This window comes from Amblyomma mixtum, chromosome 7 (genome assembly GCF_055824585.1).
Source record: "Amblyomma mixtum isolate Tamu chromosome 7, ASM5582458v1, whole genome shotgun sequence".
Taxonomy (NCBI): domain Eukaryota; kingdom Metazoa; phylum Arthropoda; class Arachnida; order Ixodida; family Ixodidae; genus Amblyomma; species Amblyomma mixtum.
The window spans coordinates 50,533,786-50,548,926 of NC_143018.1; the positions used below are offsets into that span (position 1 = coordinate 50,533,786).

A 15,141-nucleotide genomic window follows, 5' to 3' on the forward strand; every position below is an offset into this window, starting at 1 on the left:
GCAATCCCATGCTTTTCTGTTGCGTGGTGGGTTCAGTCGCAGATTTTGCTTGCTGAACTACTCCGGTTTCTCTGTTTGCAGTCAACGTCGGCGAAGACTGCCCTGTTTTTGATGGCTTGTACGAATTCTGCCAGCTCTCAACAGGCGGCTCTGTGGGTAAGTCTGGGAAATGGTGATGCCATTGTCGGTTTATAGCCCCTGCTTCATAATTATTTTAATACGTTAGCATTAGAGCTTGCACTCGGCCACTTAGCTGTTGTGTGTGAGGTCCGTTCACTGTAGTAGGATACAACTTGAAAAAACAGCAGTTGCTGACACTTGGTCGCAGTTAGCGGCGTCCTGTGTTACTCCACTGGCCAGTCGCAACAGTAAACGAAATCAGCCTTTCAATGTTTGACTGTATCAAACGGTCCACGTATAAAAATTCTAGAGCTCACAACTTTTTTCTTGTGATAAGCTTCTTGTTTACGTAGCAAGAAACATTTAAGCAGCGGACTACTTTTTCGCCGTGGAGGAATTCTGTGCGCGGAGGCTGAATGTGGGCGGAGCTTCACTGCAGACTTAAGTTGTATCTGACTATAGGTCACGGGACCTTGGGCCGTTATCACCACCTGCCCACCGGATTGTGAGCAAACTGACCACCATGGCAGGTGGCAGTTAAATGAATGATTGGTCGTGAAAGGTTACTCCGGAAGCGCAACCTGCATATCCCAACTCCCACCAATGGCAGCACCTGCCATCGCAGGGTAGTGGCGCATTGCTCACTTTAAAACTGCTGCACCACTGCGCAAGGAGTGGTATTAGGACTCCCACGGGTCTAGAAATGTAAAGTAGAGAATGACTAATTCCACATATATGGGCATTGACCAGATAAACCCTATCGCGCTAAGGGGGCTCTGAAACACCTTCCGAGGACAGCACACATCAACTCGCTCAATCACTACATTGTGTTGTCGTGAACACCGGAGCCAGTTATAATACACATATACAACCCGCCGCGGTGGCTCAGTGGTTACGGCGCTCGGCTGCTGGCGCGAAAGACGTGGGTTCAATCCCGGCCACAGCGGCTGAATTTCGATGGAGGTGAAATTGTAGAGGCCTGTGTGCTGTGCGATGTCAGCGCACGTTAAAGAACCCCAGGTGGTCGAAATTTCCGGAGCCCTCCACTACGGCGTGCCTCATAGCCTGAGTTGCTTCGGGACGTTAAACCCCATAAACCAAACCAAACCATCTACACGCAGCACAATCACGCGTGAACATTGGCGAGCCCTTCCTGGCGACTTTTTCATGCTCGTACCCTCCTCTGTCTTTCGCACCTGCGTACGCAAAGCAGAGAGGTGGCTATTGGTTAAATTCTTTCAGACGTTGGGCAGCTACCATGGCCACAGCCGATAAGTCGCATAGCTCCAGTGGGTCAGGTTTGGGGGGGTGGGGGCGGGCGGTGCCGACCTTCCAATGTGCTAAATGTGGCTAGAGGAGAGGGAATGGCACGAAGACGGTGAAATTCAAATTTTTACTACAGATAACTCAGTTTTTACAAAGCACATTAAAAAAAATCATTGCTGGACAATATTCCTGAAGCGGCGTACTTTAACATCCCAGGCACACTGCAACTTAATCAGAGCCCCTTCCAGTTTTAGCGCACTTGCACTAAGACCTCCGCTCACAAATTTCGCCGGTCTTTGTCTGAAGCCTGCTTATGCTTAGCTTCGAAAGCAGAACCTCGAACCGAAACCGAAGGGAAAACCAAAGTGCTAGCACACCTAAATCACAGTTGGCCCAATCATGCTAAATTGTCCATCATGTTTTGTCAGGGTTGGGGTGTCCAACATCTAGATTTCTTTTTCGTATGTGGCCACAGGCAGTAGTAGTCTCTATAATCTTTTTTTTTTCCCCCGTTTTCATTAAACATGGTGCCGTCTGACGAGGAGCTTTAGTCCTTGGTGCGAAATCAACCAATTTTCATAATCATCAATTATAAAAAAGGCAGTTTGGAAGCAACGATTAGCGGAGATGGAACGGAGTGCATGCAGCATGCTAGGGAGACTGCCACTTAACATGGAAAAATTACTTGCGCATAATCTCATGCATGGCAGAGCAAAGTGGGTAACCCTTCTGCATGAAGTGTACCCCAGGGGAAACGTGTCTGTGCTTAGTGTGTAGTACATGTGAAGCGTCACATGCTTCAAACACTAAAAAAAAAAAAGACAAATCCATCGAAGTAGTGTATGTCGCGTTTTCACCTGATTGCATTTAAATTTCCTTGAATTTACTGAAAACGCTGCAGTCTATTGTCGATGTTTCGCGCTCCTTGGTGGAAGGCTTGCTGTGGAAAATTTTTGATAAAAACTGGCATGGTGTGTGCTTTCCATTCTGACGGTTAATTTCTAAAGTGACTTTATGGGGGGACATGGGTTTTAGAGCATTTTTTTTTATTTACAGACCAAATGCAACGAAACTGCACATACTTATTCAGTTTTTTCTGCTGGTTTCAAATATGCAATTTGTTTGTTTCTAGGCCAATTAGTTCCTGAGATATTAATATATATCATGCCATTGTCTGCTCAAACAATAGAAAAAAAATGGGCCACCAGAAATTTGATTTTAATATGTGGGTAGATACTACAATGTGTGAGGAATGCAACGCTGGAAGCAGTTCTCAGTGTTTTGTCCGTGTGGACAAATGGGCTTAATAGTTAGTTTCATGTGTGTCGTGTTTTCTGGCACGGTATGTCTGGTTAACTCACTTGAAAACTAACTATTACGCCCATTTGTCCACACGGACAAAAATCTGAAAACTGCTTCCAGCGTTGCATTTCTCACACATTGTAGTATCTACCCACATATTAAAATTAAATTTCTGGTGGCCCATTTTTTTCTATTGTTTGAGCAGACAATGGCATGATATTATTAATATCTCAGGAACTAATTGGCCTAGAAATACACAAATTTCATATTTGAAATCAGCAGAAAAAGCTGAATAAGTCTGTACAGTTTCATTGCATTTGGTCAGTAAATAAAAAAAAATTATCTAAGACCCATGTCCCCCCTTATTGGTTCTGAGGACTCATGTGGAGCCTACCTGAACAAATCCTGTGCCCACTGTTTAGTCCCCAGCTTGACTCTGAGTTGAGCTTCTGTCTTGAGACAAGAGCAGATGGAAGTTTCGATTCAAAGTTGTAGCTGCCATGGGACGTCTATTTGTTTTGAGGAACTGTTTTGTCACAGCGTGGTGTTTTGGTGCGAGCTTGCTTCTTTGCCCGTCTCTCTGGGCAGCTGGTGCCGTGAAACTGAACAAACAGGCGACGGACATTGCCATCAACTGGGCGGGCGGCCTCCATCACGCCAAGAAGTCGGAGGCTTCGGGTTTCTGCTACGTCAACGACATCGTCTTGGCCATTCTCGAGCTGCTCAAGTGAGTGGCTCTGCCATTTCCCTCTCGGGTTGCCACCTGACTGAAGGGGGGACACTGGTCTTAGACCTATTTTCCTTATTTTTAGTCCAATCCTAATGAAACTGTACCACCTTGCTCAGTTTTTTATGCTGATTTCAGCAATGAAATTACCTTTCTCATAAATTAGTCGGTTCCCAAGATAATTCATTTTAATTAATCATTCATTAGTACCTCAGTGCAAAAGAAACTGCTCAATAAAGAATCATTTTTAATCCATGGCTACATAGTATGGTGACTAAAGAGTGCAATAATCAAAACCATTTTTCCAATTTACCCTCATTAGTAATTTTACAGCACTTGGAATATCAATGTTCAAAGTGTGAATGTAATGCATCGATAAACTTTGCAAAGTTATAAAATTTTGAAGTGCGATTGAACAAATCTGCTTCGATTATTGCACACACTGTGCCTTCAGCTTCCCTTAGCAAACAATATGACATCTCTGTCTGCCCTAGATGTTGAGATATCGATATACTAAGACAGCCAGGTGTCCAGAATTTTCATGCCATTAAATTGTCTGCTCCTGCACAAATTCAGCTCACACGATGATCTGAATTGGATATTATGGTCAAAATGCTGATTTCTTGAAGGAAAAAATTGGTGCAGTTAGAAAATAATAGCTGGAGATTCCACAAATGTCATTTTTTTTTTTAACCGATTTTTTGGTCATTTTTTGTCTCAAAGACCAGTGTCCCCCCTGAAGTTAGTGCATCATAAATCATTTTACCGTAAGGGTAACGTATTGGATTCCAAGGGGAGGCAAGCGTAGCAGGGGGTGGCAGAGAGTTGGGTGGGCAGGAGAGGCCTTTGTCCTGCTGTGGAGTAGTCAGGCTGGTGATGATGATTACGATGACATTAACCCCCCCCCCCTCCAAGCGATCTGGCGAGATCTGGAGCAAAAATGCCTAGCCCCTCACCACAGCTAAGGCTTAAGGGGGGACATGGGTCTTAGATCATTTTTTTTTATTTACAGACCAAATGCACTGAAACTGCACAGACTTATTCAGTTTTTTCTGCTGATTTCAAATATGCAATTTGTTTATTTCTACGCCAATTAGTTCCTTAGATATTATATATATCATGCCATTGTCTGCTGAAACAATAGAAAAGAAATGGGCCACCAGAAATTTAATTTTAATGTGTGGGTAGATACTGCAATGTGTGAGGAATGCAACGCTGGAAGCAGTTTTCAGTTTTTTGTCCGTGTGGACAAATGGGCTTAATAGTTAGTTTCATGTGTGTGATGTTTTCTGGCATTGTATGTCTGGTCAACTCACTTGAAAATTAACTATTAAGCCCATTTGTCCACACGGACAAAAAACTGAAAACTGCTTCCAGCGTTGCATTCCTCACACATTGCAGTATCTACCCACACATTAAAATTAAATTTCTGGTGGCCCATTTCTTTTCTATTGTTTCAGCAGACAATGGCATGATATATATAATATCTAAGGAACTAATTGGCCTGGAAATAAACAAATTGCATATTTGAAATCAGCAGAAAAAACTAAATAAGTCTGTGCAGTTTCAGTGCATTTGGTCTGTAAATAAAAAAAAATGATCTAAGACCCATGTCCCCCCTTAAGGGGGGATGAGGGTCTTGAAAATTTTTTTTTTATTTGTTAACATATCTTTCTGAAACTTAGCACCTGGGCATATCATTGAATGCTCATTTCAAATATGCATTTAGATTTCAAATATCTCAGCTGGAAGGAAATATGTGGCGAAATAAAAAATCCTAATTAGGTCAATTCTTACGGGTCTTTTTAGTAATTTATCAGTTAAGTAAACATTTTTAAAGAATAAGCAGACGTTTGCAAAGGCCCAAAGCACATCCTAAAGCTAACAAAATGTCTACAAACTAATTTTGTTGATCATAAATAAACAACAATGTTGGAAAGAAAAAATGATGTGACAGTTATTAGCCCACACTTGGCCTAATTGCTCATATATCATGTTTAAAGAAAAAAAGAAAGCTTTAGGATGTGCTCTGGGCCTTTGCAAATGTCTGCTTATTCTTAAAAAATCATTCTTTAACTGATAAATTACTATAAAGACCCGTAAGAAATTACCTAATTTGAATGTTATTTTGTGATAAATTTTCTTCTAGGTGAGATATTTGAAATCAGCATTCTATGATACACATGCGTGCTAAGTTTCAACAAGTTATGTCGAAAAATAAAAAAAGTTTTCAAGACCCTCATTCCCCCTTAACATTCGCATTACATGCTCGAAACTGTTCCGAGTTTTTAAACGCGCATAAAAAACGTGCACCTGACCTCTTTAGGACTGGTTCAGCATGTTTGCTTTATCTCGCTGCAATTGGCGAAGCTGTTGAGCTTAATGAACTCTCCCCCAAGTTGATGTCAACGTTTCTGCAAAAAAAAAAAAATGGGTTCATTATGCAAGTAATGGTATTCTCTTGCCTTTCCTTCGTGAACATTGCGAATTGTGGAAACTGGTGAGGCTGCAGATAGAAACAGGAAGATTGTTTTGGTTGTTGTAGCCAGTCAACATTGACTGAAATGGATATTTATTGAGAGTTTTGTGCATCTATGTGTTCTTTATTGCGTGTGGCTGAGGAGATTGCATAGACATGTTTTAATAAGCTTTTTGAAATGGAAGCCGGAGGGTCCCAAACCTGAGCAGTACAGTAGAACCCCGCTGTTACGTTCCTCACTGCTGCGTTTTCCTGGCTGTTACGTCGCTTTCTTCGGGTCCCGGCATAGCTTCCATAGGATCCAATGTATTGGGAACCCCGCTGTTACGTTGTAGCCGAGGAAACGATCCCGCATGATACGTCGCAACCGGGCTCCCCGAAACCCGCCCGGGAATGCACGCCAACCGCCATTTTGATTTTTGACGAGTCTTGGCCAGGCTTTGGCTACGGAACTGGCTGCCAGAAGCCGCACGCAAGTTGGAGGGGCCGCCACTAGACGGCCATCCGCCTCGTGAATGTCGAAGTTATAGACCGTGATGCCGCAATCTTTGTCGTGCTTTGATGGCGTCATGGCATCATGCAAGCGGAAGGTGCTTCCGCTTGAGGAAAAGCTGGACGTACTAAATGGAGTACTAAACAGAGTACTGAACGTACTAAACGGAGTACTGGACGTACTAAACGGCACTGCAGTGCGCGGTGTGGCTTTCGCATAGAAGTGGAAACTACCATGGAAGATGAAGAGCCTCTTGTGATCAAGAGCTCACTGAGGCTATGAATTGGGCTGGGTGCCACAGGAATCGCAAGTTCCGTGGGTGCTGCCGCCGTGACATGGGAGTTCTAAAGCATGGCAGAGATCATTGCGAACTCGGTTGTGAGTGAAACCGCTGACTGCGATGACGAGGAGGAGCGCGAGCCGCATGATTCCTGGGAGCTGGCAGATCCGATTTTTGGAGAAGCCGTCGGGGCTCTAGACCCCCTCCGCAGGTATGTGCGTCGCACCGCAGAGCTACGCTGGCAGCAATGCGGCCTTCCAGGCTGTTGAGAAACACGTGGCGCTTTCCAGCGAGCGAAAGAAACTCCAATCCACCATTCTCGATTTTTTTAAAGTCCCAAGGTCACTTTGCGGAAATGAATTGTTTCAAGTCAAAGCTGCACTGTTTTCATTCATTTTTGGAGCTTTCCTCGCTGTTGCGTTCTCTTGGCTGTTACGTTTTTTTTTCCTGGTCCGGTCAAAAACGCATGAACGGGGTTCTACTGTATAGGGATTTCAACCTGGAGTGCACGTGCAGTTGTGTGTGATTTAAAAAGAAGCTACTTGTTGTGGTAGTCACTCAAAGAGGGGCATGGCTTGGAAGATCTTTTTAAACCTGGTCATGGTGTCAAGTGCCCCTCCGGTGAACCCTGCAGGTACCATCAACGGGTGTTGTACATAGATGTCGACATCCACCATGGTGACGGTGTGGAGGAGGCCTTCTACACGACGGACAGAGTCATGACATGCTCCTTCCACAAGTATGGGGAGTACTTTCCCGGCACGGGTGATCTCAGGGTAGGTGTCTCCTTGTCAGGCGTGCGGAGTCGCATGCTGTTCTGGGGGGTTGGAAGATCTCTCGCTGAGCTTAAAGTGGTTGTTGGTGACTTTCTACGGGCTTGCGGGAGTAAATCTGAGAAAAATTTTGCAATGATATACTACTCAAAATGCCTTTGTTCCCAGGGCCTTCACTGTTCTGTTTGAAAGTTTGTATATGAGGGCGTCAGTATGATAGCCTGGAAAGTGTGGAGGCTGAATGTTAATCCTTGTACTTAACTGATGCACTCTCTTTCGCAAGAGAGAAAGAAAGCACTCTCTCCATGTTCTCATCTGTAAGGGAGCACTGTTTTTAGAACTTTGGCAGTGGTTTGATAACAGATTGATTGCCACTGTGGTTTTTTTTTTCGGATTGTCTTAGTATAGACGGCGGTGGGGCACCCACCGTAGTGCATTTTTATCCTGACACCAGCCGTCAGTAATGACCCCGATGAGACCTACTTATGCTTTGAAGTTTTCTTGTTGTTCTTTCAACAAAGTGGTAGGTAGTGACAATATAGGTTACTTGTACCTGACCAACAATCCAGTCTGCACTGTCAAACATCACAGGTTCATGTCTCATCATCATCATCATCAGCCTGACTACACCCACTGCAGGGCAAAGGCCTCTCCCATGTCTCTCCAATTAACCCGTTCTTTTGCCAGTTCCGGCCACTGTCTCCCCGCAAACTTCTTAATCTCATCCGCCCACCTAACTTTCTGCCGTCCCCTGCTACGTTTGCTTTCTCTTGGAATCCACTCCGTTACCCTTAAGGACCAGCGGTTATCTTGCCTTCGCATTACATGCCCTGCCCAAGCCCATTTCTTCCTCTTGATTTCAACTAGAATATCATTAACCCGCGTTTGTTCCCTCACCCACTCCACCCTCTTCCGATCTCTTAACGTTACCCCTATCATTTTTCTTTCCATACCTCGCTGCGTTGTCCTTAACTTAAGGGGGGACATGGGTCTTAGATCAATTTTTTTATTTACAGATCAAATGCAATGAAACTGCGCAGACTTATTCAGTTTTTTTCTGCTGATTTCAAATATGCAATTAGTTTATTTCTAGGCCAATTAGTTCCTTAGATATTATATATATCATGCCATTGTCTGCTGAAACAATAGAAAAGAAATGGGCCACCAGAAATTTAATTCTAATGTGTGGGTAGATACTACAATGTGTGAGGAATGCAACGCTGGAAGCAGTTTTCAGTTTTTTGTCCGTGTGGACAAATGGGCTTAATAGTTAGTTTCATGTGTGTCATGTTTTCTGGCACTGTATGTCTGGTCAACTCACTTGAAAACGAACTATTAAGCCCATTTGTCCACACAGACAAAAAACTGAAAACTGCTTCCAGCGTTGCATTCCTCACACATTGTAGTATCTACCCACACATTAAAATTAAATTTCTGGTGGCCCATTTCTTTTCTATTGTTTCAGCAGACAATGGCATGATATATATTAATATCTCAGGAACTAATTGGTCTAGAACTAAACAAATTGCATATTTGAAATCAGCAGAAAAAAACTGAATAGGTCTGTGCAGTTTCATTGCATTTGGTCTGTAAATAAAAAAAAATGCTCTAAGACCCATGTCCCCCCTTAAGCTGAACCCTCTTTGTTAGCCTCCACGTTTCTGCCCCATAGGTGAGTACCGGTAGGATACAGCTGTTATATACTTTTCTCTTCAGGGATACTGGTAAGCTACCATTCATGATCTGAGAGAACCTGCCATATGCGCTCCACCCCATTCTTATTCTTCTAGTTATTTCCCTCTCATGATCCGGATCTGCGGTCACTACCTGCCCTAAGTAGACATATTTTCTTACTACTTCCAGCACCTCACTACCAACTGCGAACTGCTGTTCCCTTGCTAGGTTGTTGAACATTACTTTGGTCTTCTGCATGTTAATTTTTAGCCCCACCGTTCTGCTCTGCCTGTCTAACTCATTGATCTTGCTTTGTAGTTCTTGTCCTGAGTGGCTTATCAAGGCAATGTCATCAGCGAATCGCAACTTACTCGGGTATTCTCCATTAACTCTTATCCCCAACTCTTCCCATTTCAGGCCACAGAATACCTCCTGTAAGCAGGCAGCGAATAGCATTGGCGAGATCGTGTCTCCCTGCCTGACACCTTTCCGTTTTGGAATTTTATTGCTGACTTTATGGAGAACTGTAGTAGCTGTGCAATCGTTATCAATATCTTCCAATATTTTCACATAACACTCTTCCACCCCCTGATTCCGCAATGCCTGCATGACAGCTGAGGTTTCCACTGAGTCAAATGCTTTCTCGTAATCAATGAAGGCTATATATAGGGGTGGTTATATTCTGCGCATTTCTCTATCACCTGATTGATCGTGTGAATGTGGTCTATTGTCGAGTATCCTTTACGAAAGCCTGCCTGATCATTTGGTTGACTGAAGTCTAAGGTTGTCCTGACTCTATTAGCGATTACCTTAGTAAATACCTTATAGGCAACGAACAGTAAGCTGTTCGGTCTGTAATTTTTCAAGTCCTTGATGTCTCCTTTCTTATGAATTAAGATAATGTTAGCCTTTTCCAAGCTTCTGGTACTCTCGAGGTCACAAGGCATTGCGTATACAGGGTGGCTAGTTTTTCTAGCATGATCTTTCCTCCGTCCTTTAACGAATCTGCTGTTACTTGATCCTCACCAGCTGCTTTCCCCATTTCATGTCTAGTCGGTGCTTTTTCTTGCTGTGGCATGAATTCCATGGTACTTGCTCGAGTTCAGTGCTGAATTCAGCTCCCAAGGCTTCTCGGTGTTTGTTATTTATTCCCATCAGATCCAACCGCATTGTTTGTTCCCTAGTTGCCACATCACTTGAAGCATCTGCTTTATTTTGTGCATGCAGATAGGCTTAGAGATTCATCCTACCGACATGTTAATAAGCGCTGTTTTTGAGCTGTCACAGTGTCTAATTTTATTTTATGGCCCCATTGTTTGACATGTTCCTGCTGTGTTTCCTCATTTAGCTTTTGGATACCGCGTCTTGGCATTCTGTGATTTTCATTGCATTGAACTTTGTAGTATCCCACTTGAAACCCAAGTGTGAGTATAAGGGGAGTTGGCAGTAGGACGTTCGGCAGGCTTATGTTTATGATTTCATGATGTGTCACAGTGCTAATAGATAGGATGCATGAACAAAAGATCAGCTGATCACAATGAGTCCACGACGACTTGCCCAGATCTCTGTTTAATCTGTGTTTCTGGGTTCTGGCTTCACTGTGTAATCGCAGTTCGATTACATTTTCGCCTTTTTTTTTTTGTTTTCCTCTCCCCAGGATATTGGTGCAGGCAAGGGCAAGTATTATGCCGTCAATTTCCCCCTCAGGGACGGCATAGACGACGAGTCTTATGAGAGCATCTTCCAGCCGGTGAGTAGGGGCATGAGAGAGGCCCGGATAGTCAGCAGTCCTGCTCTTTTCTCATTGTTCCATGCGCTGCAGCTTTGTTTTGAGCATCTATGGAGCTGGCCCTGGTTATTGCTGGGGCTTGCTGTGGTCAAGCTTCTGGCTCTGTAGTAAAAGCTTCGTCAGTCCAGTTCTAACAGAGCTGGCAGAAGTGTCTGCATTAATGAGGTTTCAGTGTGCGACCCTTCTTCATGATGCGTATTCTTTGTGAGAGCTTCTTAGTGCTTGTAAAAAAAAAAAAAAAACTTGCAAGCCGCTGCGGTGGCTCAGTGGTTTTGGCGCTCGGCTACTGACCCGAAAGATGCGGGTTCAATCCCGGCCGCGGCGGTCGAATTTCGATGGAGGCGAAATTCCGGAGGCCCATGTACTGTGCGAATGTCAGTGCACGTTAAAGGGGCCCAGAAACACAATCTTAGTTAACTGTTTTGCCTGTTGATTGCATACAGTGATTTATAATGGTGCTATTAGCGTTGGTAATACCGCGTATATTCCGTTTTTTAATATTTTAATGTCCTCCCAAAAACAACTTCATGGCTCTGATGGTGTCGCCCCACAGTGGCGGGTTTTTAGCAGCGGATATGACATCACCTGGCACGAGCTTGATGATCGGACAAACAGTAAATATACTGCAATTGTGTGAATAAATAGACACATTTTGCACCTGTCTGCGTTTTATATTAGATCAACAAAAACAACTTGTTTGTCTTAGATAAAAACCCTGCAAAGCAAGTAAAATAAAAATACACCACCAGGGGCGCTCTGGCATGGAAACGACGCTGCCAGTCTCAGCAAAAACGAGTTACAGGGAGCAGGCAACCATGGAGTACAAACTTCCGCGACATGCTCTGGCTGGCTGTTTTGATTGGTTGTGCCAGGTGCCGTCATCGGGAGAGTGAAATAGGAGTGGGAAGCCCCGCCAAAATCGAGTTGAGGGCAGCGTTTTGATTGCTTGTATTTTGAAATTTCTCCACTGAATAACTCCCGTTCCTCTACATCGATTCCTGTAATTCTTTTTAAGTCAGCATCTGTGTGACATAAAGAACCCACCTGAAGTATAGCCGGTATCCCCCCCAAGCAGTGTTTCGCAGCCCCTTTAAAGAACCCCCGGTGGTCGAAATTTCCGGAGCCCTTCACTATGGCATCCCTCATAGCCTTTGGATGTAACACTTTGGGACATTAAACCCCCATAAACCATAAAACCAGATTTGCAGGTTAGGAGGGGGTCTTGCCTTCGAGCGCCCTTTCTGCTAACCCATATGTATAAAATTGTGTGAATCGAGAAATTTGACATGCTGATGATTTGCTGCATAAAATTAAGCTAGTGTATGACAGTTGCAATCTCATCATTTCTGGTAGTTAGACAGTAAATACTGCTGATGGCGTTCATATTGATTATTATTACCAGTACCCATAGGATGTGGTGGGACAGATGTCAGAGTAGTGGCGCATAGTTATAACGCGTATGTGGACCCAGAGTTTGTTTTTTGAACCAAGCCGTCGGCAAAACCGTCACAGGCAGTCGTGCACTGCATGGCTACTTGATGTGCACATGTCTGCATGTTAATTCTGATTCCGCAGGCAGCGTCAGCTGCGCTATTGCTATTTCAAACTGACTTCGACATCTGCTTTTGGTGAAACCTAATGAGATGTGGGCTTACATGGATGCGAGAAAAAAAAAAGTGCAGCCAATTAGCATAGTTAATCAAACGCAAAGTAGGTGCTCTAGCACTGCTTACCCCTTCTATGCTTTTCTGTGCATTTTTGCACTTTGTTATGATTCGTTTTGCTTTGGTATTAAAGGCGGGATTATAAGGGGGAGAGTGACTAAAGAGTGGACAGAAAGGGAGGTCTGTGAGGAGAATGCAAGGCTGATATGAGCAAAGCCAATGGTCTAGAGTTTTGGCAGTGAAAGAAGGTCCCCAGGGTGAAGAATGGGAATCGAAGAATGACGAAGTATGCTTGAAGGCGAGCGCCCGTTAAAGGTGCACTGAAGAGGAATCTGAACTCGTCTTTTTGCCGCGGGAACTCAATCTGCACGTTCCAAGCATTCTTATAAACTTCGATTTATTGCCCTGTGTGGCTGATGTTCCTAATTAAATCGAATTAACGTCTGGCTCCCGCCTTTTTTTTTTAATTCTCCCTCGTACAATGGGCGGAGTCGACCAACGCGTGGAGTGCCTTTCACCCAGTCCCGCGGAGGCTTGCCGCTCTGCCATCGGCAGAGTAATACGTAGTAGTCCGTAGAAGCAAATTGTCCACGCGTGTTTTTATTTCTGCGGGCTTATTTTGCGGCTATATTATCTGCGAATGAAACTATTTATTCACGGAAACCTAAAAAAACGAAATAAAGCGAAAGCAAAGCCTCCACGCAGCTGGCTGCAAGGCACTCCACGCGTTGGTCGACTCCGCCCACCGTACGAGGGAGAATTTAAAAAAAAAAAGGCGGGGGCCGGACGTTAATTCGATTTAATCAGGGAAATCGGCCACGCAGGTCAATAAGTCGAAGTTTCTAAGAATGCTAGGAACGTGCAGATTGAGTTCCCGTGGCAAAAAGGCGAGTTCAGATTCCTCTTCAGTGCACCTGTAAGATGCAGAGGTGAGCACAAGCTGCTTCATGATGCAGCGAGCAGCGGGGAGCTGACGTCTAGGGAGCACTGCGCATATGCGTCTGCTGCCCGTGAAGGCTGAGGGCTGACTGACGCAAGGGAGGAGAGGCCAAAGTTGAAGGTGTTCGAGTGACTAGCTCAGTCCGGATAGCACGCGCTCGCACAACACAACACTCCGCCTCCTCATATGACGCCGAATTGCCACCTCCTTTTTCGCGCTTCAGGTTCACGGAGAAAGAGAGAAAGCAGCCTCGGGCAGACGTTGGTGAAATCTGTGATTGCAGCTAGCAGTGCTGCGCACTAAAAGAAAAGGCCACTTATACCCCTGTCACACTAGCAAATTTAATGTCATTCGAACCTAATGGCATTCGATGCATCGAATGTCATTCGGTCTCTGTCGGTGCTACAGGCAAAAAAAATAATGTCATTCGAAAATGATGGCATCGGCGATCAGTGAAAAAAAAAATAGTCCAACTGAACGACATCAGTGCGCATAAAATATGTTTGAAATTGTTGTGCAGTGGTTCAAAAGCGGCTGAGAACATTTGTGTGGCGTATTATAAGCTTAAAATATTATTTCCGGCCATTCTGCACCACTTTAGCCATCAAAAGCCAAGCCAAGTACAAAGTCAACCACAAATTCGATAAATGTAAACAAGCAAAATGGCTGACATGGCGGTGCACGGACACGCGCGGAGCTTGGAAACGACTTCCAAAAGGTGAACTGCTCAGTTACGTCTTTAAGTACCTTCGAGCTTAACGAATATGGCACGCCAACCAACAAGAGTCATGCATCCCAAAATGACCGACGGTCGCGGGAAAGGCGCTGCTTCACGCTCGGCCGCTGCGGTAGACAGCTGAGACCGAGAATAACAGCTATCCACGACAGCCAGCAGAACTAAATAAATGCACTTTCTAAGTTTGGCAGTGTGCACATTATTTTTTTCGCGACGCTTGTTCGTGCTGCGGGTCTGGTGTCCAGAGTACGCATTCAGTTCGAGATCGAATGCGAATGAGTTCCCCTAACTCATTCGATGGCGAATGTCATTCGAACCTAATGACATTACATGTTCCCGTGTAGCAGTCGATTAATGACATTAGGTGCTAATGTCATGTGACAGGGGTATTAGTTGGAAAAAATGAGTTGCAACAGAACCTTGCTTCGAAAGTTGTTCATTGTGTGGGGAGAACTAATTGCATTGCTTTGTATGGTTTACTGAGGGGGAATAGGAAACACTTTGTTGTGGCGGAACTTTCGCTGTAACAGCATTTGTTGTAGTGGGAGAGAGAGAGAGATGTTAATGAATACAGGAGAGGTCTGCCTGGTTGTTAGCCTAGCATGCAAGGTTTGACTGTATTGCCATTGACAGTGCGCGAGTGGTGTCGACGATGGATAAATGGGATTGAAACGTGATTGTGTCTCCATAGCTAGCACGCAGTATCAGTATCAAAGCGTGTAATCATTTTTTCTTTTTGTACAATGTCGCCTTTTGTGATATAATTGAATACTATGCAGAGACAAAGGTACAGTCGGGGACAAAAGTCTCCGGACTACGTGTTCCTCAAACGAAGCTTATAACTCTACTATCAGGCAGCTGCTGGAGACCGCACTTGTGGAGATGAAAGAACAAAAAT

General features: G+C 44.4%; 1 protein-coding gene across 1 annotated transcript in view; it reads left to right on the forward strand.

The window, feature by feature from the left end:
- The window catches only part of LOC149336072 (histone deacetylase 1-like), a 40,159-nt gene that overhangs the window by 7,382 nt on the left and 17,636 nt on the right, over positions 1-15,141 (forward strand). The window contains exons 4-7 of the mRNA XM_089552571.1: positions 82-156; positions 3,277-3,415; positions 7,302-7,443; positions 10,772-10,864. Coding sequence (XP_089408697.1) covers positions 82-156; positions 3,277-3,415; positions 7,302-7,443; positions 10,772-10,864 — 449 coding nt within the window. The remainder of the gene's footprint in view (positions 1-81; positions 157-3,276; positions 3,416-7,301; positions 7,444-10,771; positions 10,865-15,141) is intronic.